This window comes from Chiloscyllium plagiosum, chromosome 40, assembly GCF_004010195.1.
Source record: "Chiloscyllium plagiosum isolate BGI_BamShark_2017 chromosome 40, ASM401019v2, whole genome shotgun sequence".
NCBI lineage: Eukaryota > Metazoa > Chordata > Chondrichthyes > Orectolobiformes > Hemiscylliidae > Chiloscyllium > Chiloscyllium plagiosum.
In genome coordinates this window covers 10,241,875-10,268,396 of record NC_057749.1, presented here as the reverse complement: position 1 = coordinate 10,268,396, position 26,522 = coordinate 10,241,875, and the positions used below count along the sequence as shown (strand labels likewise).

Genomic DNA, 26,522 nt, shown 5'->3' with positions numbered 1-26,522 from the left:
GTTGAAGACTGTAGCTTTTCCCCGTTAATCAAGAGATACTAAAACACAGGGATCGAGCAGGGGTAGGATTCCGCCACAAGAGCGCTCCCTGGCGGCTTATCGTGGTTTGGACTATGAGCATCTTCACGTTATGACCATTATCCGTCCCTCTCATTCCACTATGTCTGTAACATGCACTTTACTAACCAACATTAACATCATTGGCTGCTCTCACAGTGACAGAACGGATGTCGTCAGGGCCGAATGGCCTCTTCCTGCACCGTAACGATTCTGGGATGCCGTTAAACCCGCCGGGGCGAGCAGCGATGCGATGCGATGAGAGGTTAGCAAACAGCCGGTACACAACTGGATGAGGGAGCGCCAGTCTTTCCGAATGTGATGCTACCTCCCGAGGTCCGTCGGTGGGTCACCTCCCCGTGACAAAAAAAAAATCAAAGTGCCGCCGTCTCCGAGGGTTGGAGAGAGATTTGAGAAGCAGAAATGAACTGACTAACTCAGAAAAACAAGAGACAGCGATCTGGAGCGTTGAAATAAACTGACTCACCCTAAGAATTATGTGTGTGCGAGAGAGATAGAGATTTGAAGTGTGGAGATGAGCTAAGACCAGAGAGAAAGAGAGAGAGAGGTTTGAAGTGTGGAGGAATGAGCTGCCAGATGAAGTGGTGGAGGCTGGTACAATTGCAACATTTAAGAGGCATTTGGATGGGTCTATGAATAGGAAGGGTTTGGAGGGGTATGGGCCGGTGACTGGCAGGTGGGATTAGATTGGATTGGGATATCTGGTCAGGACCGAAGCGTCTATTTCCATGCTGTACATCTCTATGACTCTATGAGCTAAGACCAGAGAGAGAGGTTTGAAGTGTAGAAATTAGTTGACTCAGAATGACAAGAGAGAGAGATTTAAAGTGTAGAAATTGGCTAAGAAAGACAAGTGAGTGAGAGAGAGAGATTTAAAGTGTAGAATGGGTTGGCTAAGAAAGCCGAATGAAAGAGGGAGAGCTATTCAAATGTTATAGGTTTTGCCTTGTTGCTGAGCTGAGTTCTGCCCAGTCTGATCATCCGCAAAAAAACAATTAATTCCCTAAGTAAATCTTGGAGACAAAGAAGGTTTTGACCAAGAGGGATGGGGGCGGAGATCTCAGCTCACAGCCTCCCTGAATCTAACCACAATTGCCCGGGAACTAGAGCGAACATTGAGACTCACCGACAGAGCGTGGACGGCCCGCGGCGCTCACAGTTCACGCAGTTGTCTGCTGTCGCCCGTTCACCCGAAATTTGGACGGGTTTAGGGGTGGAGAGAGAGAGAGAAGGCCGACCTGGGGACTGTGCAGTCCAGGTGAGGGAGGTCTCAGCGTTACGTAGAGGGTGGGGAGGGACAGCAATTTGCATTGATACCAGGAAGGAAGAGATGTTCAGGGGCCGGGGAAATGAAAAATTCCCCATCCCTTTTTGTATTACACCTGACGCAAAGCTGGAACAAAGCCCAAATGAGATTAAAAAAAAACGGTGTGTATAAATAGGATGGGACTGAGGACAGACGCAAGAACCACTCGTAATATTCCGTGCGACGGGACAATTGGTTCGAGATTTTTTTTCTCTCTGGGTGAGAAAGAGACCATCTCTGCTCATTTCCAATCTTTCCGAAGCCTGTTCAAACCGTTAGAGCGTTTATTTTACACGATGTAGAGAAAATAGGAATTTGGTTAGTTCTAAGGGACCACTGATACCAGTTAAACTTTAGAATCTAATTCAGAAGCAAGTTGTTTGCAGATGCTGAATTTAGCAGAAACAGGAGACACACACAGACAGACAGAAGTGCTGCAAGGTCTGGCAACGTCGAAGGAGAAAGAGATAGTGTTTTCCAGATAGTGTTCACTTCAGGAGCTGAGGTTGTGACTTCTGATGCGCTTCCCTTGGGGAGAAAAAACGAAACGCCAAGCCTCGGGAAATTCCTCAGACGAACGGGGACAAGCGAATACATTGCGTCTGAAGTTAAAAATCACACAACACCAGGACAGGTTGACTTGGAAGCACTAGCTTTCGGAGTGGCGCTCCTTTAATAGGTGGTTGTGGATCAACATTGTGTGTGGTCATTCACGGGGCTGCAAGGACGGGGTGGGGAAGGGGCAAGGATTCTGGAATGGAGTGGGTAGATTAAGGGCTTTTGCTCTTCGGGATGCTGTGCTTTTCCAGCATCACTCTGATGTAGACTTAGAATGGAGCGGATTGACCTGGGCTAGTACGGTGCGCGATGGGTCAAATGCGCTGTGGAACTATACTAATCCGAAATTCCCAATTTTTTTTAACGGAAACAGTTTGGGATTTGAATTCGGATGTATGTAACCGAATGTGCAATTTATTTTTTGTGCGAAAAAATGACCATGAGGGTTTTGCAGTCTGCTCTTAGTTGATTACCCCGTAACTATTTTGTCTCTCAATCTCTCTGCAGTTGACACAGGATCGTGTGCAATCGCCAATTATGACTCTCTTCAATGGAATTCGACCATTCTATCCCCACGACAGAACAGCGTTCATTTTTGCCATCACCTTACTCGTGGTTATCCTGGTATTCCTGGTGTTTACCCTAACGCTGCTCATTATCCTCCCGGGAATCAGAGGGAAAGGGGTAAGCCTTGGTTTTTTTTTCCCCGCTGTCTTTGCTGACGCAGAATTGGTCTCATTATCCACTGCAGTTTGTCGCTTTCGATCTTATAGTGACATTTCAAACGCCAGACACCCTTCTTTCGACCCCCAGAACAGAAAGGGAGAGAGGGTTGTGGGGGTGTGGGGACTGGGGGTTGTGCGCTGAAATTATTTTTCCGCTTCAAAGTCGTGGTTCCCATTTTCACTGCAGGGAGTTGATTCCGAGTCAATTCGTTCCTGTCGGTCAACGTTGACAAATTCACGAAATTTGGAGGCGGTTTTTAACATTGAGTCTAACGAAACACGCAATATGAAACGAATGAATAAAGTTATAAATCACACAACACCAGGCTATGGTCCAACAGGTTTATTCGGAAGCACTAGCTTTCGAGGCACTGCTCCTTCATCAGCTGGTTATGGGATATAACCACTTAAAAGGGGCAGCGCTTCGAAAGCTAGTGCTTCCGAATAAACCTGCTGCACTAGAACCTGGTGTTGTGTGATTTTTAACTTTGTCCACCACCGGCATCTCCAATTCTTAGTGAACAATATGTTTATTCGTTTGTTTAAAATGTTGCCTGTTTGATTTATATTTTCAGAGAGTTTACTCCTTCTGCAGAATTATTGTAAGCCTTTTTGTTGGAGCTGTTATTGTAGGTATGTGCAATTTACTTTTTAAAAAATATATTAAATGATATCGTGTTGTAAATTTCACAACAGAGACACAATGTTATGTTTTCTAATGAGTATGCTAAGATGTAACTTAATCTGAAAACGCGTAGAAATTACTGGTGAAAATCAGCAGATCTGGTAATATCTGTGGGCAGAGAAAGCAGTGTTAACGTTTAGATTTTGGTTAGTCTTCATCAGAGCTGATCCAGTTAGGATAAAGTGGTATTTGTAGGGTATGGAGGGGGAGAGATGGGAGATCGGTGGAGAAAGAGCCCAGAGAGGGAGAGAGAGATGAAGGGGTTAGGCAGACAGAGGATTGTTGACCGTAAACCATATAAAGTTCTTGTGCAGCCCAGCGTTATAGGACAGTCGCACTTTAGAAACAGCTCTTAAAGTGACAAAACGCGCATTAAAACAGAACGACTTAGTAAATTTAATCTGTATCCTGCCCTAAGGGGAGAGTGGTCCACTGCTTCCCCACAGCCCGGGAATGAGAATGTGGCTCAAGTATCTCCAATCTCTTCCTGTGGCTCTCTTGAAGCTACAACTTCCTGGACTTTGAAAAGTCCGGCTGTGTAAGGGTGAGGCACCCAGCAAGGACTGTCTTTGGCGCTTGCCCGGCCTAACCTGAAAGCCAACATTTAACCCTGTTTAAATAAAACCCGAAAGAACAGTGGATGCTGGAAACCAGAAACAAGAACAAGTTGCTGGAAAAGCTCAGCAAGAAGGACAGCATCTGTGGAGAGAAATCAGTGTCCCTTAGTCAGAACTCTGTTTCAATGATTTCCAAAATCCACCGATTGTATTCTGAAAAACCTGGAAGCACCCAATTCCTGATGAGTGCCCAAAGACTGCAGTTATCTTTGAGCACTTTGTAATACCCCTTTCTCCTCCTGCAGTGCATAGCTCTCCCTTTGACCCAACACCTTCCCTTTTCCACTCTACTCCACCTGCCACCGCCCTCTATAATCTAGTCCACAATTTTTCAAGATCACTAGGCGCCTTCATTTCAGGTCTCTTGAGCTTTGCTATGGTCTTACTGACTACACATTCTGAAATTCCCTTTCTAAGTTTCATTGGTTCTCCCTTGTTCTGTTTGACCAAACTGAAATAAAAAGAGACAAGTGCTGGAGAATTTGAGCTGGCCTAGCAGCCTCAGTGGAAAGAGAGAAATCGAGTTATTGTTTGGAGTCCACTCTGATTCTTTTCTGGAACTGAAAGAAGTTGGAAAATTTATGTTGATAGTTTTAAATGCTGTTTTACAGCATTGCACCTGCATCACAAAACCCAATATTTTCCAACGTGTTGATTTGGTTAATTACATTCAGTTTTAGTAAGCCACTCGGTTCAGGGTCACATTGAGCCAGGGGACAACTACAGGCATTGAATGAAGGGAAAAGAAAAGGACATCTCATTTCAAACATCTCTGGTGTTATAGAGTTAATCAGCACAGAAACGTACCCTTCGGTCCAACCAATCCATGCCGACCATAATCTCAAACTAAACTATTCTCACCTGCCTGCTCCTGGTCCATATCCCTCCCAACCCTTCCTAGTCATATACGTTTCTCAATGTCTTTTAAATGTTGTAATTGTACCCACATCTATTTACCATGAAAGGAGCTGACACAGTCCTGATGGACTAAATAGCCTCCTTCGGTGCTGTAATCATTCTATAATTGATGAAATGCACAGATAACGTATTTGGGCCAGCCTGGGTTTTGGAAGTTCTCTGATCCAATGGCTTTCAGGCTTAAAGCACATGGAATGCAAATAATATAGTGTGTAACTGTTTGAGCTGGGTTTTTAATATCTTTTTACTTGTCCAGAGAAGATTTCTGCCCACAATCTACATTGCTAAAGTTTGGAATATGCAGGATTGTAAAAATGTCCCTCTCAATAATCAATATCACATAGCAATCTGGGTAGACCACTTTGAGAATGGGAAGGCTCCTGCAGACACAGGGAGTCAATATCTTTTCATAAGTACGCCAGATGCACACTCAATCCAACAATCTGTGTCAAATCTTCAGGAATGATGAAAGGCTAATGCTTGAAACATCAACTCTCCTGTTTCTCGGATGCTGCCTGACCTGCTGTGCTTTTCCAGCGCCACACTGTTTGACTCTGATCTCCAGCATCTGCAGTCCTCACTTCCTCCTACTGCACTAGCTTGTTTGTTTCACTCACTGCAGTTGCTTCCTGACCCTCTGAGTATTTCCAACATTTTCAGTTTGCATTTCTTATTATAGAAGGTATAACTTTGTCAGTGATGGGGAATCAAGTCAGCCCCACACAAAGGCATACGCCAATTATATTTGCTCATGCCAAATTGGAAAGGTGCAACTTCTCATTTTAAAGTCTCATGTTACCCACATTCGTTTCTCAGTCATTAAACTTCAGAGCTGTGCTAATTCTTAGTGCAAAGTACAACCTTCATAATTCTCTGGATGAATTGTGAATATTATCTACAAAAGTCTGACTTTACCTCAGAGTGGCGTCTAAAGCACAAAATGACTTTTTAATAACTAATTAAGGAAATCAGACACTTGGCCATGATAATATCAGAATCATTAACTGAATCATAATTCATTCTGTAGTGGTGAACTTTACTGGTGACTGGGCAGCTGGATTTGCCAGGGTGAGCACAATTTACAAGGCTTTCAGTAATGAGGCAATCACTGCAGAAGTGGGACTCAACATTGGACTGGCAGGAATTAATGTGACTCTGAGAGGTAAGTCATTTTCTTGTGGCAATATTTTTTTTAAAATATGTAATCTATTTCCCTAACCAACCTCTTTCAGACATGTAATTATACACCTCTGGAGCAGGTGGGACTTTGAGCCCAAGCATCCTGGCTCAAGGTAGGGACACTACTTCTTAATCACACAAACCAATAATTGACTTTTATTCTAAATTGGCAACAACTCAATGGTTCAACAGGTAGAGATTGGTAATTGGTGTTAGGTGTTGCATCAGAAAAGAGCAGGAGCAGATCCCTTTGGAAATAGGTCAGTGCTTAGCTAAATGCGCCAATGGTTTGTGCATGAACAGTGAACAAGGAACTTACTTGCGAACCAAGTGCACATTCAACCCAACAATTTGTATCAGACCTCTGCCAAAGCAATTTAACTTATCTGCCCTTGCGGATTATACAAACTGTACGTTCTCGCTGTAAACCAGTAGATAAAAATAAATACACAGTCTGATATAATATATGATGGGGTCACACTGTTAAATAAAAGAAAAATAAATGTGATGAGAAAGTAATACTTTGGTTTAGGATTCCATTATTCATCGTCCATTGTCAAAGGTATGGGCTAACACTGCTGCATTTATGAAAATTTCTTTTGTTACCGATCTTAATGCCTCATCTCATTTGCTAGGATCTGTAGTGGCAAATACTCTGTAGAATAATGTACTTATAATTTCACTGCCATACACAGGAGCTTGTCTTTAATATATTTACAATGTTGTTAACTCACAGTCTGCTCCACTGAAGTGGACACCATCAGGAATGGGTGATTCAGCACAGATGCGCTTGCAAGTGGTTGGCCACAGCTTAAAGCGTTTGGATTTTCATCAATTGTAAAGTGTTATTTTGGATATTTAATTATTGTTTTGGCCGACTGCAAACTGAATTAACATATGAGGGTGCTCCATGCTATGTCCTTGCAGGAATCCCTGAGAACCAGCTGAATGAAACCATAGACTACAACGAGAGCTTTCTATGGAGATTTACAATGAATTACGATGAGCAATATAACAATGGGCTTAATCGAGGGCTTCCACATCCAATTTTGTACATTGCTGAGAAGTTTCAGAGCAAAAGCCCCTGTCTTATTCATGACCAGTACAGGTTCTCTGGCCATTATGCAACAGCCATGATGTGGTAAGCAAAACACATTCATGCATTTTGAATTGCATTTCTGATGTATTTGAAGATGAAGGGGTTAATTTCATCCAAGATCAAGCAGGCAGAGTTTAGACTCAGAATCAAAGGACAGTGGCAATTGCAAAGCAAAACAAATGGAACAGTTCTGCATTGACAATGGGGCTAAATTCCTAACCAAGGTATGAGTTCAAATTCAACCCGAACAAAAAGTAAAAGTGAATCTGTACATTGAGCAATTTGTGGATTAGCACCAGTGAATGCTCACGCAAGGGGCCACATTGTTAATGACAGTGTTCATTTGCCAATGCCAAGGGAAACCGTCACCTCTCTCCAGTATATCCCAAAATACATTGCTATCTGTTCTCGGCTGCAAAGTGCCCTCAGCTGAGCAAGGGAGAGTTAGTAAATGTGCAATGCAGTGTGCATGGTTCTGGCAATTCATTCAGTTATTGGGGGGGCAGTGGAGGACTGGATTTCTTTTTTCAAGGAGCACCTTTGTGGGGCGCCAGTGTCCAAGTGAAAGTCAAAATCCGTCCTCCCAATAGGGCACACAGACTGGCTCACAGGGGAACTATTTTTAATCATCCTGTAGAGACGTGTTGCTGCACACTGGATCAGATGGGACTTGAACTTGGACATTCTGGTTCAGAGGTAGGAACACTACTTTTGCACCACACGACACATAAAGGAAAGTTATATTATATCCAGTAGGACTCGACTTGGCTCAGAGGGACACACTGACTGCTTTGTCCAGCAGCTTAAACATGGAGCCACTTTGCAGGGTATACCTTGCCTTATAAAAGACCAACAGCATTGGGAGCCCCTTAATTGGCCACAATTCAGTAAGAGTGAGCAGACTGTCTAAAATCTATCCTGCCGCTAGTCAAATGTGAAGGTGACATGTACGCACTGACAGCCAGATTGAGGGGAGGGAGATGTAATATTCAGGACCCATTAAACTTGAGAATGGGCACAAGATACCAGCAATGGCCACAGCCTAGGAATCACCTCAAAACTCACCATAAAAATATCACAAACTGAAGCGTTTTCAAACCATCAATTTAAAATAGAGGTTGCAATTTCTACACAGGCAGTGAGACTGTTAGCTGCAACCGCAGCCCTGTAAGATGATACAGAGCAGTGTAAAAGAAAATCTAGAGGAAGGGAACATGAACATTAAACTCTGAAGCAAAGCTATGAATGAAAGTTTATTGGCACTAAACAACAGTGTGAGCAGTTTGTGACATCATTTTTAGAAAGAAGAAAGGACATAATTATAGAGGATGTATGAAGGCATTTGGCTCTCATTCAAGATGAACAAAAATGAGAACAGGGCTGTACATTGGTAATTCAACCAGGACTCTAGAGCTGAACATATTGGAGCAAACAAGGTTAAGGGCAATTGGTTATTACCACTGGTCAATGGAGGGCATGAACTTAAATATAAAGGACAGGTTTGAAGGTGTCTTCTCCACACAAAGGGTTATTAGACTATGGAATGTACAAATGCAAAGAGCCAATGAAGCTGAATCAATTGCAGCACTTAAGTGAGAGTTGTTTAAATTGTCGAATATAACATATTAATCAGTACAAGGGGGGAAAAAAAGGATCGAATAGTCTCTGAAGCTGGAACCAACACTGCCAGCATGGACCAAATGGTGATCTAAACTTTAAGAAAATACAGCTTTACCCTTTAACTACTTTAGAGAGTCATACAGCACGGAACAGACCCTTCAGTCAAACCAGTCCGTGCCAAACATAATCTCAAACTAAACTAGTCCCACATGCCTGCTCCTAGCCCATATTCCTCTGAACCTGTCCTGTTTATGTACTCACTGAAATGTCTTTTAAATGTTGTAATTTTGTCTACATCCACCACTGCCTCCAGGAAAATCATTCTGCATGTGAATTACCCTCTGTGTAAAACATTTGCCCTCGTGTGTTTTTTAAATCATTCTCCCCTCACTCTAGTCTTGAAATCCCTTATCTGAGGGAAAAGACAACTATCATTAACTCTAGCTATAGCCCTCATTATTTTATAAACTGCTATCAAGTCGCCTCTCAACCTCCTACCCTCCAGTTATGTTGAACCAAATGGCCTGTTATTATTCCAGTTCACTCAAAGAAATGCATGTCTAATTTGTCCGAAATTGTGATACTTGTGTGACAAGGTATTGGGGTTTCAACATTGATGTTGAAATTTGGTGCACACAATGTGTCATTGTGAAAAATCACTTACCTGTGCAGAGTGGACAACTCACTCAATTAAAGCATCTAAAAGAAATAGCTGAGCAATGGAAAAACTGGTTTTAGGATGAGATATGGATAAGGTCAGAAGGGAGATCCAAGATGTTAGTGCAGCTGATTGCTAGTTGACTACATTCCTATCATATTGAACAAACAGAAGTAATATTTGTGGGATGAATGTTTAGAGATTTTTGACCAAGCATTGTGTTTTTGATCTTTCTGATTAGGGTGGCATTTTGTGCCTGGATCATCACTAACATTCTCTTCTCCATGCCAACTATTGTGTACGGAGGCTACATGGCATTGGTCACATCTGCATTCATGATCTTTGGAGTCATCTCATTTGCCACTATACAAAATGTATCGCCATGCATCATTCAGTTTGGCCCAACAACACTGAAGACTAATTTCAGTGTCTCCTTCTGGCTGACATTAGCAACTGGTAAGCACAGTGAGTCTGTTTTTTAGAATACAGAAGATGTACTGATCTAAAGAAATGGAGATTTGCATTAGTATCAGGATAGATTTTCTTCTGTCAATTTTCTAGTGTGAAGGCTGCCCTGTTGATGTTGTGAGTCCAGGAAACACCATAAGTAATGTCCCCAATATCTTCTGAAACCACTGGGTGGAAAATCTGGGGCTCTTCCCTTTTAATTTTCTGATTGACACGAGGGCACAGCAAGAAATCAATGAACATAGAAACATTTTTGCAATGCTTTGATGCTTAGTGCACCAAATACAGGAAATTGTTAAATTTAAGCTAAGTATAGTTAAGAGTTAAGTTATATTTAATAGTTATATTTAATGGAACAAATGCAGGAAATGTTTAAGGTTGAGGACAGGTAGTACAACTGTTGAAATCTATCTGTCATCCACTCTGACTCCCTAAAACTGGTGTCCAGAGTTGTTTTGAGCATAGCCTCAAGTTGACATCTCAGCTTCCTGCTTAGAAGATTCATAAAATTATCAAATTCATTCATTTGTAACCTACCACTAGAAAGAAAAAAGAATGAACATAGCCAATTTTCTTTCCTTGCAAAAAGCTGAGAGGTTCATTGATGTTCTTCAAAGATCAGAATCAACCACCTTTTCATGGTTTGGATGTAAACTAGCTTCAAATTTCACACAATGTGGTTAACTCTCAATGCTTTGGATCACAAAAACCCATTCAGTTCTTTCATCTTGGCAGCATATGTTTGGTTTTCATTTTGCTGAAATATTGGGACGTGGCCAGGCTATTGAATGAAATGTTGAATTTTCTTCCAAACGGTTGAAAAGTCCAACCAACATTTACAAAAAGAGCAGAGTCAGATTGACGACAGTTGGAAGTATCATCACCCCAAGACAATTTTATTCCCTTCTATTGGGTAATTTGTATTCCAACCTCCCATCACAGAAAAATGACAACATGCCCACCTGACCCCTCATGCTTAATCAACTCTTTGACAGAGTTTCCCCTCCCTACTCTTTGTCCTGCCAGCGTTTCATTTTTCGAGCATTTATCCAACTCATTTTTGAACGTTATGACTGAAACTGCTTTCACCGTCCTTTTTGGTCAGTGCCCTCCAGATTGCAGCAACCTGCTGTGCAAAGGAAAAGAAAATGCTTAGGCAAGTTGCCCTTATCTGTCTGACAGCCCCTTGAGATCTGTCTACACATGTTTTCCCTGACTGTGAAGGAAGACTGATCTACTGTCCCTATGTGACATCTGAAACTGACTCCCAGGAAGGAGTGGTATGCTGATCAATTTCCATCAATTTTGGGAACGGATGAGCCGTGGTACTTTCTATACTAAGTGGCTAAAGGTTGAGAACTTGGGTTATTGCATTGACAAGAGTTGGGCAACTGTGGTTCTCTAAACTTGCTGTATATTGAGCCTTGGGACCTTTTGAACAGGAACTTTAATATTGACAGAAGGGACAAAGGGAATCCAGTAATAGGAGGCAAGACTAAGAGTGTGAAGCCCTGGCCCACTTTCCACTCTGACCATCAGCCAGCTGGATTGATTGGCTGGTAGGAAGGCGGAGACGTCATTTAGGGTGCCCATGCCAATACTGGAAATGGGTGAATTGGATGGGAACATGATGAATTAGATCTCAGAGTTCGAATTTCAGCTTTTATTCCTCGCGTGCACCATAGAGCGGTTGATAAAATTGGGTCATCAAAATTCCCAATTCCCACAAACAGCTGGTTTGGAACATGCAACAAATAACAGACCCCTTTCCTTTCTAATCTAGCGTTGCTGTGCTTCATTCTTGGAGTAATTGTAATCATTATGGATCACTGCATCCCAGAGAAACTGAAGACATTCTTCATGCTAAGTGGAGAGGAGGATGATGATGATCAAATGAGCATTGGATTAATTAGCAATAACTTTACTGATGATCGTGGAGATGCTGTATATTTAAAGGTAAGTTTTTAAACTATAGCTCACAATTCTATCAATATCCTCTTTCTGTCTTATAAGTACTACATTTTGGGAAATCACTCACTACTGCTTAATGACTCCTTAAGTAATGCTGTGAAGTGTGTTCTATTTAACGTCAGGATATTCAGAATAGATGAAGTGTTACTATAGAGGGATTATTGTTCCACAGAGTTTCTAAGGTACCTGGAATAGATCACTGCTCAGTATGATTTAAAAACAGCAGAGGATTATATTACCCACAACTTAGGAGGTTTATAAACTCCTTGCATTGGAAATGCCAAAAAGATCCCCACTAATTTGTAATTTCCTCAAGTGGGTACTGGAGTGGCTGGGTTGGTGGTATTGTCCTGCCCCTGATCCTGAAAGACCTGGGTTCAAGTCTCTCACCAGGCCTCGCTGGCTACAAAATAACCTAGTTACTGGTGCGGGCAAGACTCCATATATTGGTACCAATTCCCAGTCCAGGTAAATCCAGAGAGTTGATGGCAGAAAGCGCATTTCAACTGCAGCTGTTTACCAATCACCAAATCCAAAAAGAGAAGAGGATTGATATGAAGACATCGACCAGCATTGTGGGCTAGGTGAAAGAGCAAAGGAAGAGGAATCATCAGTAGTGATGAATCTTTGGAGTAAAGAGTTAGGATTCCTTGGAATTCTCTACTCCACAGGTTGGGGATGCTCAGACAAGGACATTGAGTCATAGAGTTGTACAATTTAGAAACAGGTCTAAGTTGTCCCTGCTGACCAGATATCCTAAATTAATCTCGTCCTATTTGCCAACATTTGGTACATATCTCTCTAAACCCTTCCTATTCATGTACCCATCCAGATGCCTTTTAAATGCTGTCCTTGTACTAGTCTCCACCACTTCCTCTGGTAGCTCATTCCATACACGCACCATTCTCAGTGTGAAACAGTGGAGAAGCAGTGGGAGAGCGAATGACTGTACATCAGATGGTGCTCCATTACAGAAATAGTCCAAGTATGGAGGTGGAGAGAGATGGCTCTCTGATCAAAGTTGGCTGCTACTGGAGCTGTCTCTCAAAGACACAACAGAGTGAATAGGGAAGAGAAGGTTTAGGAGGAGGGATTGTTGAGTGAATGAGTCAACTGGGGTGGGGGGGGTTAGAAGGTGAGGCAAATAACTGACAGGAGGACTAGGGGTGGGGATGCTGAGTGTGTGATTCTGGACGGGGTAGGATTTACAAAATGTGGTTGAAAAAGAACATGTCTCTAAGGGGTATGCATCAACTTGGTAAAATGAATAAGGACTAACACAGGCCCAAAACATTTGGAAACTGCTGCTCTAAAGCATCCATGAAAACCCAAGACTTTGCCCAATTTTTTTTGCTACTTTTGGAAATGAAGCCTTCTTCAGTCTCATGGCTGTGTAAGCCACTCTGGGGGGTTTCTCTATATTTAAGGGGAACTTGAAAAATGTTAGTGGCTTACATTATTCCTGGCTTTCAGCAAGTGTTGTGAAATATCACTCCATAGGATTGTAAAACAGTCTGGGTGTCTCTTTAGGTTAAGTCACAGATAATGAATTGAAGCTGTTTTGGATGTTTATTAATTGTTTCCAAATCTTTTAATGCTAGAAAATTAAAAATGGCTTCAAAAACAAGGACATTGTTGTTTATACCTAAGACTGAAGATGCCTGGAATTGAGAAGGTAATTTCTATTTCAATATCTCAAGTCAATTTTATTAATTACCAAAGTAACATGGCACTGTGTTACTGTATTAATATTGGAAAATAAAAGTTTGCAACCTCAGTCAGGTTTGAGGAGATGAAAGAAAGCTGTGCATTTGTATAGCACCTTTCACTATTTCAGCAGATTCTAAAGTACTTTACAAGCAATCAATTGCTTACTGTTCTAATACAACCAATAAGTACAAAATGTGGTACTTATAAGACAGAAAGAGGATATTGATAGAATTGTGAGCTATAGTTTAAACTTACCTTTAAATATACAACATCTCCACGATCATCAGTAAAGTTATTGCTAATTAATCCAATGCTCATTTGATGATCATCATCCTCCTCTCCTCTTAGCATGAAGAATGTCTTCAGCAATCTCTCACAAATAATAATGAGATAGGTGGTGTCATTTGAGGGATAAATAATGACCAGGACACCACCACTCTTCCTAGAAATGGTATCATGGAATGTCCTGCTTGAGATGCGCCTCTGACAGAGCAGCACTCCCTCAGCGCTGGATTGTGTGTGGTGTGTAGTCCTAGGGCAGGTCCTTGGCCCCTTACTTTCTGATATTAGAGGTGACAGGGCTTTCTGTTGAGCAAGAGGGGACTGGAAGGAAAAGGGGAGGGAGAGAGAGGCACTGGATCCACACATCTACAGTGACTATATATAGGTGAGGTTTCACAAAAATAAATCCTTTGTTGCCATGAGTGACAAGCTCTTAAGCATTTGTCTGTTTCTCTCGTCAGTCTTTGCAGACCAGTTCTTACGTTCCTTTGGGAATTCTCATAAATGCATTCACGAGACCGCAACAATGAGTTAATCTTATAACTCGGTATGATCTGGGCTGACTCACGAGGGAAAGCGAATAAAACCAAACTATGATAGTTAAATATTGTGAAGTGTTCTGTCATGCTTAGGAGATGGGTGTGTACAGTCCAATTGGCAGAAGTATTCCATTGCTTTTGAATGAATGCTCCTCTCTGTTCATTTTACAGGATTACCATGCAACACCTGGCTCACTCAACAGTGTGACAGCTTCACTGGGCAACTCCTGAAGGATGTCAAAATTCCACTGCGTACATGATTTTTTTTAAATGACTATTTTCATTAGATTATTTTGTGAAATGGCAGGTAGAGCCTTGAGCCAACTCTGTACCATTGAAAGTGAGCACAATCATGTGGATAATTTGATAGCGCAGCCGTTTTGTACCTATACCTTCTTTTGGAGTATTTGGAGAAGCAAGTCTTGGATTAACTGCAACAATTCAAAGAGGGACAAATTATTCATAATCAGACTTAACCTTTTTTGTTCTGAAGCTAAAAAATGCCAATGTTTAAACATGTGAAATCTGGCAAAAAGCCACAATGAGCAGTAGGATACAAGAAATCTGCACTTTAATAGATTAGAGTTAGCTATCTTAGTGAACACTTTACAGTCATAGAGATGTACAGCACAGAAAAAGGCCTTTCAGCCCATTGAATCACGGCTAGACGAAAACAGCCACCTACCTATTCTAATCCCAGTCTCTGGCACTTGGCCCGTAGCCTTGTCTACTTTGTAGTGAGAATTTTCAAATCAAGAGCAAATATGGTTCAAGTTGTTTTGGCTTTGATTTGGGAATTGAGTGATAATTACACATGTAGATATGTTTTCTGTATTTAAATGATCAACCCTGTTAACATCCCATTGAAACATGCCAGCTTCTGACAGGGCTGATCAAGTAGATTGTGAGAGATTATTCCTGTTTGTCTGGAATCTGAAATGCAGGGCACCATCACTGGACAAAGGATCGATGTTTTAGGACTGAGATGAGGCGTTTGTGATTCTTTGAATTCTCTATCCAAGTGAGTTGAGGATATTCTATCACTGACTACAGTTAAGGCTGGGATACACAAGTTTTTTGATCTCTCAGGGATATGGGACTTGGGCATGAAAATGATGTTAAAGCCTAAGTTCAAATATGATTGTATTGAATGGCAGAAGGGCTGAATGGTCTGTGCCTTTTTATATAACAATCTGCAAATGCTGTCAGTGATTTGGCAGATGATTTTAACTCCTTGTCAACATAGTTTTGAGATGAATACCTGTTACTGGGCTTCACAAGGATGTAGACTTACGGGAAATGTTGGTCTCGAAATCAAAGGCACACAGCTTTTTATTTTTCTCTCCATGGCACAAAAAACTCAAGAATCTGGTGTCACTTTCTGATCTCATTGCGAAATCAACTCAAGCATTTGTTGGCCAAATGAAATGTAACCTGATTACTGTGTGATAAAGCTAAGACTGGAAGAACAAGACTGTGTTTAATATGTGAAAGCAGTCATTTTAAGGAGTCAAATGTGTACTACTGCTCATTATGAGTTGTGGATTTGTACACACGGGTACGGACAGCTCTTTTGCAAATAGTCAAGCAAAATCCTAAACATGGGAATGTATGTATTTTTTAGTGCAGATAGGGAGCAAGGAGGTGTCTGCCTAATTACAAATATAGTACCAAATGATTTGTTACTGATGAACAAGTTTTCTTTTATCTTGGTTTTAAATTATTCTTAATTTCTTATTTATTAAATAAAATTGAATGAGATGCAATTGAGTGGTTCGTCTTTTTCTTCCAATGTCTGTACGTGATTAAATAAAGAAAATCGATGCAGACAACAGATTCCGTTTATAGTGCATCTTCAATTTAAAAAGCCTTTTAATTTAAAATTCACAGGAGTGTAAGAACTAGGAGCAGGAGTAGATTTTTCAGCCCATTAACGTTGCTCTTTTTAGTACTATCATGGCTGAATCCATCTCGGACTCAAGTCCACTTTGTTGCCCACTCCCCATATCTCTTCAACCCATCACTAATTAAAAGTCTAGCCATCTCCTCCCTAAATTTGCTCAATGTTTCAGCACGAACTGCACTCTGGGGGAGTGAATTCCACAGATTCATGACCATTTGAGAGAAATAATTTCTTCTCATCTCTGTTTTAAATCTGCCCCATCTTCTCATAAAACTATGACCTCTCATTCTAAATTGCTACACAAGAGGAAACACCCTTTCTACGCCTATTTTGTCAACTCTCTTAGCATCTTATCGACTTCAATGAAATCTCTTCTCATTCTTCTAAACTCTAGAGAGTATAGACCTGAACTGCTCGAACTCTGTTCCTAAAACAAATCCATCAGCTCTGGATTCAATCCAATGAACCTCATTTGAATTCTCTCTGATTCAACTACATCCTTCCTCAAATAAAGGGACAAAAATTGTTTGCAATACTCAAATAAAGATTGACATGAGCCAGAAATTAAGACAGGTGCTCAAAGCTTTAGTTAAATGGTTCAGGTTATCAGGATTGTTTGTGAAAGGCAAGTTTGTTTCAATGTGTTTAGAAGGAAGGCGAGAGGCATTGTGTATTTGAATTTTGAGGAAATATTTAACAAAAGATCACGCAAAGATATGTTAAAAAATATTTTTTTAAAGAGAATATTGTAACAGGGATTTAGATTTTGAAAACTTAGACAAAATCTATGTGGAGATGTGATAGCTACTGATCCCATCATTGGTTGGCTCTCTGTATTCTCGTGCCTCGATGTTAATTTTGTCATCCTTTTTTACAAAGCCCCCATCCACTACCTCTCAAGCCTCCTTGCAGTCTTCAGTTCAGTGTGTTACACCAATTTGCCTCCATTTAGCCTCACTCCACCCTCTTGACCTGTCCTTCCAGTTCATCTTCCTTCTCAGCTAACTACTCCATCCTTCCCACTGACTTATCACAATTACCCCCCCATCTGCATTTGTCTGTCGCCTTCCCACCTATCTTCCATCGCCCCCACACACCCCCATCCCCACCTGTCATTCCCCTTCACCCTCCACATTCCTGATGAAGGGCTCTACCTGAATTTTCAGATGCTGCCTGATCTGTTGTGCTTTTCCAGGGCCACCCTTTGCAACTCACTCCACCAATATTAAGCATGTTTTCAACTGTTCAATCTCCAATCTCCAGTGTTCCCTTTTCAAACTTTTCCATCTTTGCTACTTTAAAGCCCCTCCTTATTACTTACATCCTTGATTCACCTGCCTCGTATTTCCTTGTGTGACTATGTGTTAAAGTTGGTTTGATAATGACCTTTTGAAGTGCATTAACTGTGCTAAAGGGTGAACTAAAAGGTTTTCACTGAGACCCCGTTTTGCACCTATATCAATAAATTACTTTTCCCTGTATTTATTTACAGGATGAGGGCATTGCTGGCTGAGGCAGCATTTATTGACCATCCCTAATTGGCCAGAGGGCAGTTAAGAGTCAACCACATTGCTGTGGGTCTGGAGTCACATGTAGGCCAGACCAGGTAAGGATGACAGTTTCCTTCCCTGAAGGACACTAGTGAACCAGATGGGTTCTTCCTAAAATGGATTCCTGGTCATCATTAGACGTGTAATTCCAGATTTTCTCTTTGTTGTTGAGTTCAAATTCCATCATCTGCTGTGACAGGATTCAAAGCCAGCTCCCTAGAACGTTTCTGGATTAAAAGCCCAGTGATAATACCGGCGGCACCTAAATAATGTGGACATAGTCATGAGGAATTAAAGTCCAGATGGGCGCATGGCAAACTGAACACGAATTTAAGAAAATTATAGGAAGACATAGCCAGGCTGGTAAAGTATCTTAAATCGAGAATAAAGAAATATAACCCAGAGCATTGTGAAGCAGTCCATTCTGGTAAGAAAAATTATAAAAGGAAGTCAGCCTTTAAAAAAAACCCAGATTCTCAAAAGTGTTAAACCACTGGCAATGCCTTTACAAAAAGTCATAAAAACGCAAATAAGACTGTGGAGTATCATATGTGGGAACACTGAATGTAAACATTTTTTAAAAATGAACAATATATTAGTTAGGCTGCATTGGAATATTGAACGCAGAAAGAATTGAGAGCTCTGGGAAGGTCCCATTGAAGATTCACCAGAATTGTAATATGGAATTAGAGATCATCGAGACAAAGAAAAGCTAAAAAAATTGTGGTTTGTTTACTGTAGGACAAAGAATTAAGGAAAATTTAATGGTTTTCATAATCAAGAAAATGATCAAAGGGATAAATAATGAAAGCTTGTTTCCACATATTGGCTAATTCAACATATTACAGATTCATTTATTATGAGTGTAGTGATTGGAATGAGAACCAGATGGATCTCATTGGCTATGAGATCCCTGATTGGGGGTTCTTAACCTGGGTCAATCAGGGAGCCCCAGCTGACAGATATAAACAGGAGACTGGGGCTCTGTAGCACTGTGTAGTGCCCCAGCCTCTGGAACAGAAGGCTTGGGTGCAAGTCCCACCTGCACCAAAGGTGTGTAATAACATCGCTGAACAGGTTGATTAGAAAAATAAGTTAAAGAAAAAATATAAACAGTAGATTCAGAGCATCTCCTGATTCTAGGGACTGGCTCTGAGTTGGCTGGTCAGAGCCCATGTCCAAGTAAATAAAGGGTGACTTGGTAATGAGATATTGGTCTCTACGCAGTTATTTCAAAAAGTAATGCAATGAGAAAGTAGAGGATATGGTTTGACACAAAAGTTATCAGCTTTAGAACATTGCACCACATGGGGCCATTGAACTGGAGACAGTTGTTTTAATTAATGGATCATTTTTCACTGTGCAGACTCTGCAACTGAGCAGAACTCTTGATGTGAGCCCAGGAACAAAGCTCCTTTACACTGTCAAAACAATGGAACTGAAACCAGCATCTGGTAGGCTTTCCCTTGACCTATTCATGGGACTGTGAACCAATGTAGTGGCTTCTCTGAGTAATTAACGTCTCACAGGTTTGAATGTGCTCCTTCATGAGGCTGAAGAATACTGAATTGGGAAGTGTTAAAAAAAAGTTGAAGAAGTGTATACACTAAAAAAACCTTTAAAAATAAAGGCATTTAAATCAATTCATCTCAGCTCAAATTACCCCAATACAAATAGCATATTCCAAGCCACAATGACACTGAACAAATATTTACATTTGGTTCATAGACCATAACACACTCAAGATTTCAATACTCCTGACTGATGAAGCTTAGTACTTAGCTGCTTGGAAAGGTTAAGAAATGCAGCAGTGTTTGAAGAAGGTCAGAGATCTTTAAGACATAAAAGGCTCTATGTAAAATGAGGCTTTTCCACTCAGTAATTTGAGATCAGGAATCTACTAGGAAACCAGGATACATGATGAAAAGCAGTGAGAAACAGTTGACAGACCCAATTAAGCAAATGGTGCTGAGTATATTTTCAAAAGCAAAATTAATGTGAGCTTTGCAGGTAAATAATCACAGGATAATAGCAACCTAGTTTAGATTGCTTTTCAAGGCTTAAAGGGTGGATAATGAGCAGAAGATAGGAAAAAGCAAATTGGCAAATATGTGAACAGATAGGCCGATGGGCCGAGGAATGACAGATGGAGTTTACTTTAAATAAATGTGAGTTGCTGCATTTTGGAAGGGCAAATCAGGTAAGTTCCTGGGGAGAATTACTGAACAAAGAGACCTTGGAGTGCAGGTTCATTGTTCCTCAGAAGTGGAGTCGCAGATACTTAGGTTTGTGAAGAAGGTGTTTGCCTTTATTGGTCAGTGCAATAAAGTATAGGAGTTAGGAGGTCATGTTGCAGCTGTCCAGGACTTTAGTTAGGCCGCTATTGGAATACTGTGTTTAATTCCGATCTCCCTGCTTTGGGAAGGATGCTGTGAAACATGAAAGGGTTCAGAAAAGATTTACAAGGATGTTACCAGGGTTGGAGCTTTTGAGCTATAGGGAGAGGCTGAATAGGTTGGGGCTGAATAGGTTTCCCTGGAGCATCGGAAGCTGAGGGGTGACCTTTTAGAAGATTATGAAATCATGAGGGACATGGATAGGGTAAATATGCAAAGTATTTCCTACGGGGTGGGGGAGTCCGAACTAGAGGTTTATGGTGAGAGAGTAAAGATATAAAAGGGACCTAAGGGGCAAATGTTTCACCCAGTGAGTGGGGCATGTATGAAACGAGTTACCAAAGGAAGTGGTGAAGGCTGGTACAATTGCAGCATTTAAAAGGCATCTGGATGGGTATTTGATTAGGAAAGGTTTAGTGGGATATAGGCCGGTTGCTGGCAAACAGGACTAGATTAGGTTAGGATATCTGGTCGGCATAGACGAGTTGGATCGAAGTATCTGTTTCCGTGCTGTACATCTCTATCACTCAATGATCTCCTGGCTACCTCAAATACTGCATCCGGATTTGATTTTCTTTATAACAGAGGGGTGCTCTTGCAATGGAGGGGAATTGGAGAAAACTCATTATCTTTATTCCTGACAGAAAAGGTTAATCATTTGGTGAAAGATTAGCTGATTGGTACTTAATGTATTGGAGTTTGGATGAATGGGAGGTGATCTTATTGAAAAGTAAGATTTGAAGGGGATTTGATAGATTCTGGGAGAACATTTCCTGGCGTTGAGGCAATGTAGAACTGGGGAGTACAGTTGTCAGAATGTGGACTCTCACACTGAAGATGGGGATAATGAGGAACTTCTACTGTTGAAAAGCCTTAATCTTTGTAAGTCTCTACCCCACTGAGACTGAACTACTGGAAGTATTCAAGACTGAGACAGCAAGTTTCTTGAACTATAATAGAGTCAGGCATCATAAGAATGGGCAGGAAAGTGGCGTTGAGGTCAGATCAGATTAGACACAATTGCACTGAATGGTGGTGGAGGCTTGAGGGGCTGAATGGCCTAATTCCTGCTACCTTAACCATTCTTATGTGCAATATTTCTCTCCAAAGACTTCACTAAAACCGCTGACATGTAAATTCAGCATTTTACCTCCATGCTGCATTCTGACAGGCAGGTTTTAATTAAAATCCTATCTCAATATGTCAGGAAAGGATGTGTTAGTGCAAAATAGATGCAAGGCCAAAAGTTGACTCTCGGTGCTAACATGGCACATACTTAAAGTAGCTGAAATACTTAAAGGCTATCGTGTTTGAGTGAGCAGCTACGCCTGTCTGAATGTTACATGAATATTAAGTAATCTGTTGGGCAATGTTTCCGACCTGGACACTCCCTGGTGAGATGATGAATCTTCTCTCAGCTCCTGTTGTCAGTTTCATGAAGTGACGCTGTCAACACTGACACGACTTGGAACCTCCTGCCAAGTATTGTGCCAACTCCCAGGGTGACACACCATATCTACTTCCGGGACAGAGGAACTCCCTCCTCTGTTCCACCTCATATTTCCTCATCGTTAGTGGATAATCTAAGCAAATTGCTCAAAGGCTTGGCTGCACTGTCACAGTCTTGTGTGAACAGTTTTTTTTCCATTTCCTGTGACAAAGCTCCTTTAAAAGATTGTTTTAAAGACCTCCAGCATCAAGCGGAGATGGTTCAAAACAGGAAGAGAAAGAGCGTGCGGCAACACCGAAAGTCTCTCCTTGGACATGTGCACAAATTTCAGTGCTAGCAGATCATCCCTAGTTGCCCATGAGAAGGTGATAGCATGCAGCCTTCTAGAACCACTGCAATCCATGTTGTATAGGGGCATCCACATTGCTGTTATCCAGAACATTGAACCAGTACCAGTGAAGGAATGGTGATATATCTCCAAATCAGGATATTGTGTGACTTAGAGGGGAACTTGGAGGTGGTGGGGTTGCCATACATCACCTACTCTTCTTGGTGGTGGACGTCTTGGTTTGGAAGGTGCTACGAAAGGAGCATCGGTGAGTTGTTGCAGTACATACTATAGATGGTACAAACTGCTGTCGCTGGTTACTGATGGTAGAGAATATTTAAAGTGGTTGATGGGGTGTTGATCAAGCAGTTGTTATTTAGATGGTGTCAAGCATCACGAGTGTTGTGGAGCTGCACCCATCCAGGCAGGTGGGGAGTATTCCATCACACTCTGGACTTGTACCTTGTAGATGGACAGGCTTTGGGAGTTGAGTTATTCACAGCAGAGTTTCCAATCTCTAACATGCCCTTGCAACCAAAAAATTGATATGACAGGTCCAGTTAATTTTCTGGTAAATAGTAACATCCCAGAATCTGGACATTAAAGGATCCAGTGGAGCTTAATGGTGTTGAATGTTGTGAGGTGAGGGTTTGATTCTCTCTAATTGGAGATGGTCATTGCCTGGCATTTGTGTGGCACAACGTTTACTTTCTGTTAATATATCTAAGCCTCAATGTTGTCCCAATCTTACTGCATGGGAAGAGGGGCAATTTAATATGTACATGCACTTTCGTGCAGCTATACAGGAGGTAATTTACCCTCTCTACAAGAGCAAGTCACCTGGTCCCACTCCTTCTTCTTCTGCCCATAGCCCTGCAAACCTTTCTGTTTCTCCAAATTTCTTTGAAAAGTCTTGTTGAAATTTGTCTCCACCAGACCATCACACAATGCAGTCTCCATGCTCTTGCTGCGGAAGGAATTTTCCTCATGTTGCCTTTGTGTTTTGTAAATTGTCGTACTCTGGTTCTGCTGAATGGAGCAATCTCTTCTTCTTCAACTTGATTTGCCTGTCAGACTGGTGCCTACAGTTAACCGGCCAAAAATACTGAGCAGAGAGGCTATGATTCATTTAGCAGATCCCTCAGAGGTCCTGAATTTATTCATGTTGTATCTACTAAAGTCTAAAAAAGAGGGAAATCATAAGCAGGAGTAGGGACAATGCAATGTAAATAAAGAGAGGTCTGGTACCAGTTATACACAGTGTTTATTGCAGAAGGTCAATTGGCTGGGTGACATTACTTTTACAGTGGTCAAAACTGTAATTGCACAAACAAAACAAATCAGAAAAAGCTGTGCTGGGGACACTGTCTTGTTTGGCATTGTGATTGTTGTTGGCCACACTGGTTCTGTGGGCACAGCGATGGGCACTGCTGCTGCTGCTGTTCACAATTGATGACCACTTTGATTCCAGCTCCCTTCTTCACGCATTCGAATCCTTCCTGGGCCTGCTCCAGTCCGAAACGATGCGTAATCAGAGGTTTGACATCCACCTTCTTTGAAGCTAGCAGGGCGATTGCAGTATGCCACCTGGAACAGCAGGAGGGAGAGAGGTTAACTATCGGATCACATTGCTCACCACCACCCCACTCCCCCCAACAGCCAACACCTCTGCCTGCTTGGTCATGACACACAAATCTCCCAGTCTCTGGAATGCATGTCAGGATTTGCCCCAGGAAATTTCAACTTCCGATGGCTGAATCTGTTTTCCATGGGACGTTCTGTTTGGAGCGTCGATTTGGAGTTCTCGATTTGGAGTTACAACTTGGGTTTTGGACAGCTATAACATACTGTCTCAGATAATTACCCAGGAAATGTCAGGATATATATAAAAAAATCACAGCCTAATTCTTGGATTCTATCATATCTCTTATCAAACACTCACACCGATAGCCAACCCGACCAGACTTATGGACTATCCTCTGGCTCTCTCTAAATACACCTGACCATTGACCACCTCCTCTGGTATCTGATTGTTGTTTGTCCCCCTGACCCCACCTGATGGCCTCTTGGGCACCCAATTCACTACCTCATACCATCTCATTCACCTACCACCATCTCCACCTACCAATCGACCCAGCTGCCACCTCACCTGCTTGCCCCTTCACTAAACTGCCACTTTACCCACTTGCCACCTCAGCCACTTATCACCTCACCCACTTGTCACCCAATCCATCTACTGCTCACCGACGCTACCCACTTATCAATGTACCACCCCTGGCTATCTGCCCTGCCCCATTCACTTATTCATCCACTTACCCATTCATTAACATTGATGTTGGACACCTCACCTTAGGAGAAGAGTGAGGGTGGATTTTATTGAAACCATTAAATGCGAACAAGACTAGTTGCAGTATGGATGTTCCCAATGACCAAAGAGCCCAGAACCAAGGGGTCACTGTCTAAGGATACGGGGTGGACCAAGATGAGAAGTTTCCTCACCTAGAGAGGAGGGAACCTGTGGAATTCTCTACCACAGAAAGCGACTGGGGCAAAACCATGGAATATTTTCAAGAAGTGGTTAGATACAGTTCTTAGGGCTAAAGGGGTTAAGGGGTATGGGGAGAGAGCAGGAATGGGGACTGAGTTGGATGATCAGCCATGGTCATATTGAATAGTGCAGCAGGCTGAGCGGCCTACTCCTGCTCCTATTTTCTATTTTTCTTCTGTTCCTTTTCTACCTAGAAGTGTTATCACACGCAAATGAATGACTGTCCCACCACCAGAATCACTGTGCCTTTTTGCATTTTTCCTTTTAACTCCCACTCATGTCCCCAATTAGAAGTTTACAAGCAAAGCTCATTACAGGCAATATAAACCCATCAAACATGACACAGGGGGGGTAGGGAGAGTGGGAAGGCGCTTAATCAAAATGGAGTCGGAGGAGGAAATGAAACATTGTATCCCTTGATGTTTCTTTGTTTATCTTTATTATACGACCTGGCTAGTGCTGTAAAACAGGGGCTTGTCTGATTTTACCCCCAGATACGAGGGAACGCTATGCTCCACAGTTCTGGAACAGCTGGCTCCAGGAGACCCTGGTAGAAGTTGTGTGAATTTGGGAGAAAGTTTGAGCAGATAGGCATTCCAACAATAAACTCACCCCATCGTAAATGTAATGAGCTATATCATTAACACAGGCACTGCAAAGTGTGTGGTTAGGAACCGCAATCACTGTGCCACCAAATACAATTGTTGTATAAAGTGTGAGGAATGACCTCCCACCCTAGAGACCTGAACACAAAATCTTGGCTTCCTCTGCCTGCAGCGCCAAGGCACTGCTACAATGATACCTGTCAGTCAAGCCATTAAACTGCGCCTCCAACTGAGTTCCAATTTAAAAGGTCCCCAGAATCTCTAACTACAAAGAGCAGGGGAGTTCTCCCTTCTGACCCTGGTTAATTATTACCAGTGGGAACTGAAGAGAAGTGCTGTACAAATTAGTGGCTCAAGATGGCTGTTCACCACCACCTTCTCAAGGGCAATAAGGGATGGGCAATAAATGCTGGGCCCAGCCAGTGACACCCTTCTCAAAGGCTGGTTGGCTGTAATCTGAGGGCTGTCACCTGGAGGGAGCCTGCACATGCATGTTGTACCTCGTTCTCATTTAACTCAACACCAAGCCGACTGAACTGTTTGAGGTATTGTTCCTCAGACTCCTATGGGCACCTGGTTTTAATGGCTGCCACCACTAATGGTACCTGGGGTGGGGGTTGTTCCCTTCCTGTTTGTGGGGTGGGTCCCGAACATTTATTGGGCTGCCACCACTAATACTGCCTGGGGTGGGGGATGTTCCTTTCCTTTTTGTGGAACATGTTTCACTTTCCCTGGAACACTACAGCTATGAGATGGATGTTTAGGTTCAACTATCCTCCCCTGCAGCTCTTTCACTACTAATGGGAGATGGTGGCCTAGAGGTATTATCACTGGACTCATAGTCCAGGGACCCAGGTAATGTTCTGGGGACCTGGGTTTGAATCCCGCTGCACAGCAGATGGTGGAATTGGAATTCAATGAAAACCTGTAGTGAAGAGTCCCGTGATGACCGTGAATCCATTGTCGCTTGTCAGGAAAAACCCAGCTGGTTTACTAATGTCCTTTAGGGAAGGAAACTGCCATCCTTACCTGGTCTGGTCTACATGTGACTCCAGACCCACAGCAATGTGGTTGACTCTTAACTGCCCTCCAGGCAATTAGGGATGGGCAATAAAAGCTGGCCTAGCCAGTACACTCTCATCCTGTGAATCAATTTAAAAAATACTATGTGAGGCTTGCACCTTCACTGGTTCCTGGCCTGTTTGAGAGTGGAGAAAGTGAGGACTGCAGATGCTGGAGATCAGAGCTGAAAATGTGTTGATGGAAAAGCGCAGCAGGTCAGGCAGCATCCAAGGAGCAGGAGAATCGACGTTTCGGGCATGAGCCCTT

At 42.1% G+C, this 26,522-nt stretch overlaps 3 protein-coding genes across 8 annotated transcripts in view; 1 reads left to right on the top strand and 2 right to left on the bottom strand.

The window, feature by feature from the left end:
* duox (dual oxidase) overlaps positions 1-1,435 on the bottom strand; it is a 91,047-nt gene extending 89,612 nt beyond the window's left edge. For 2 of the 3 annotated variants that reach the window (XM_043680276.1, XM_043680277.1), the window contains exon 1: positions 187-284. In XM_043680276.1, the coding sequence (XP_043536211.1) occupies positions 187-201 (15 nt within the window). In that variant the 5' untranslated portion in view covers positions 202-284. Of the gene's footprint in view, positions 1-186; positions 285-1,204 lie in introns of those variants that run through there. The other variant, XM_043680278.1, reaches the window with a different exon arrangement.
* LOC122542496 (dual oxidase maturation factor 2-like) lies at positions 239-16,179 on the top strand. 4 transcript variants are annotated; one of them, XM_043680282.1, is made up of 9 exons: positions 239-322; positions 2,450-2,626; positions 3,243-3,300; positions 5,915-6,049; positions 6,994-7,207; positions 9,685-9,899; positions 11,695-11,867; positions 13,484-13,557; positions 14,585-14,671. In XM_043680282.1, the coding sequence occupies exons 2-8, from the start codon at positions 2,480-2,482 to the stop codon at positions 13,529-13,531; spliced, it is 990 nt and encodes a 329-aa protein (XP_043536217.1). In that variant the 5' UTR covers positions 239-322; positions 2,450-2,479; the 3' UTR covers positions 13,532-13,557; positions 14,585-14,671. The 4 variants fall into 4 exon arrangements, with proteins under 4 accessions (XP_043536217.1, XP_043536214.1, XP_043536218.1 ...); XM_043680279.1 differs by lacking the exon at positions 239-322 and adding an exon at positions 1,522-1,603; XM_043680280.1 differs by lacking the exon at positions 239-322 and adding an exon at positions 1,861-2,063.
* Positions 16,180-23,294: 7,115 nt separating this feature from the next.
* The window catches only part of LOC122542653 (sorbitol dehydrogenase-like), a 72,833-nt gene continuing 69,605 nt past the window's right edge, over positions 23,295-26,522 (bottom strand). Inside the window, exon 9 of the mRNA XM_043680645.1 lies at positions 23,295-23,627. Within this exon, the coding sequence (XP_043536580.1) occupies positions 23,381-23,627 (247 nt within the window). The 3' untranslated portion in view covers positions 23,295-23,380. The remainder of the gene's footprint in view (positions 23,628-26,522) is intronic.

Coding starts and splice junctions, on each gene's coding strand:
- LOC122542496 (XM_043680282.1), top strand. CDS start 2,480: ATGACTCTCTTCAATGGAATTCGACCATTCTATCCCCACGACAGAACA. Junction 3,301..5,914: donor TGTTGGAGCTGTTATTGTAG/GTATGTGCAATT, acceptor TTCATTCTGTAG/TGGTGAACTTTACTGGTGAC. Junction 7,208..9,684: donor TATGCAACAGCCATGATGTG/GTAAGCAAAACA, acceptor CTTTCTGATTAG/GGTGGCATTTTGTGCCTGGA.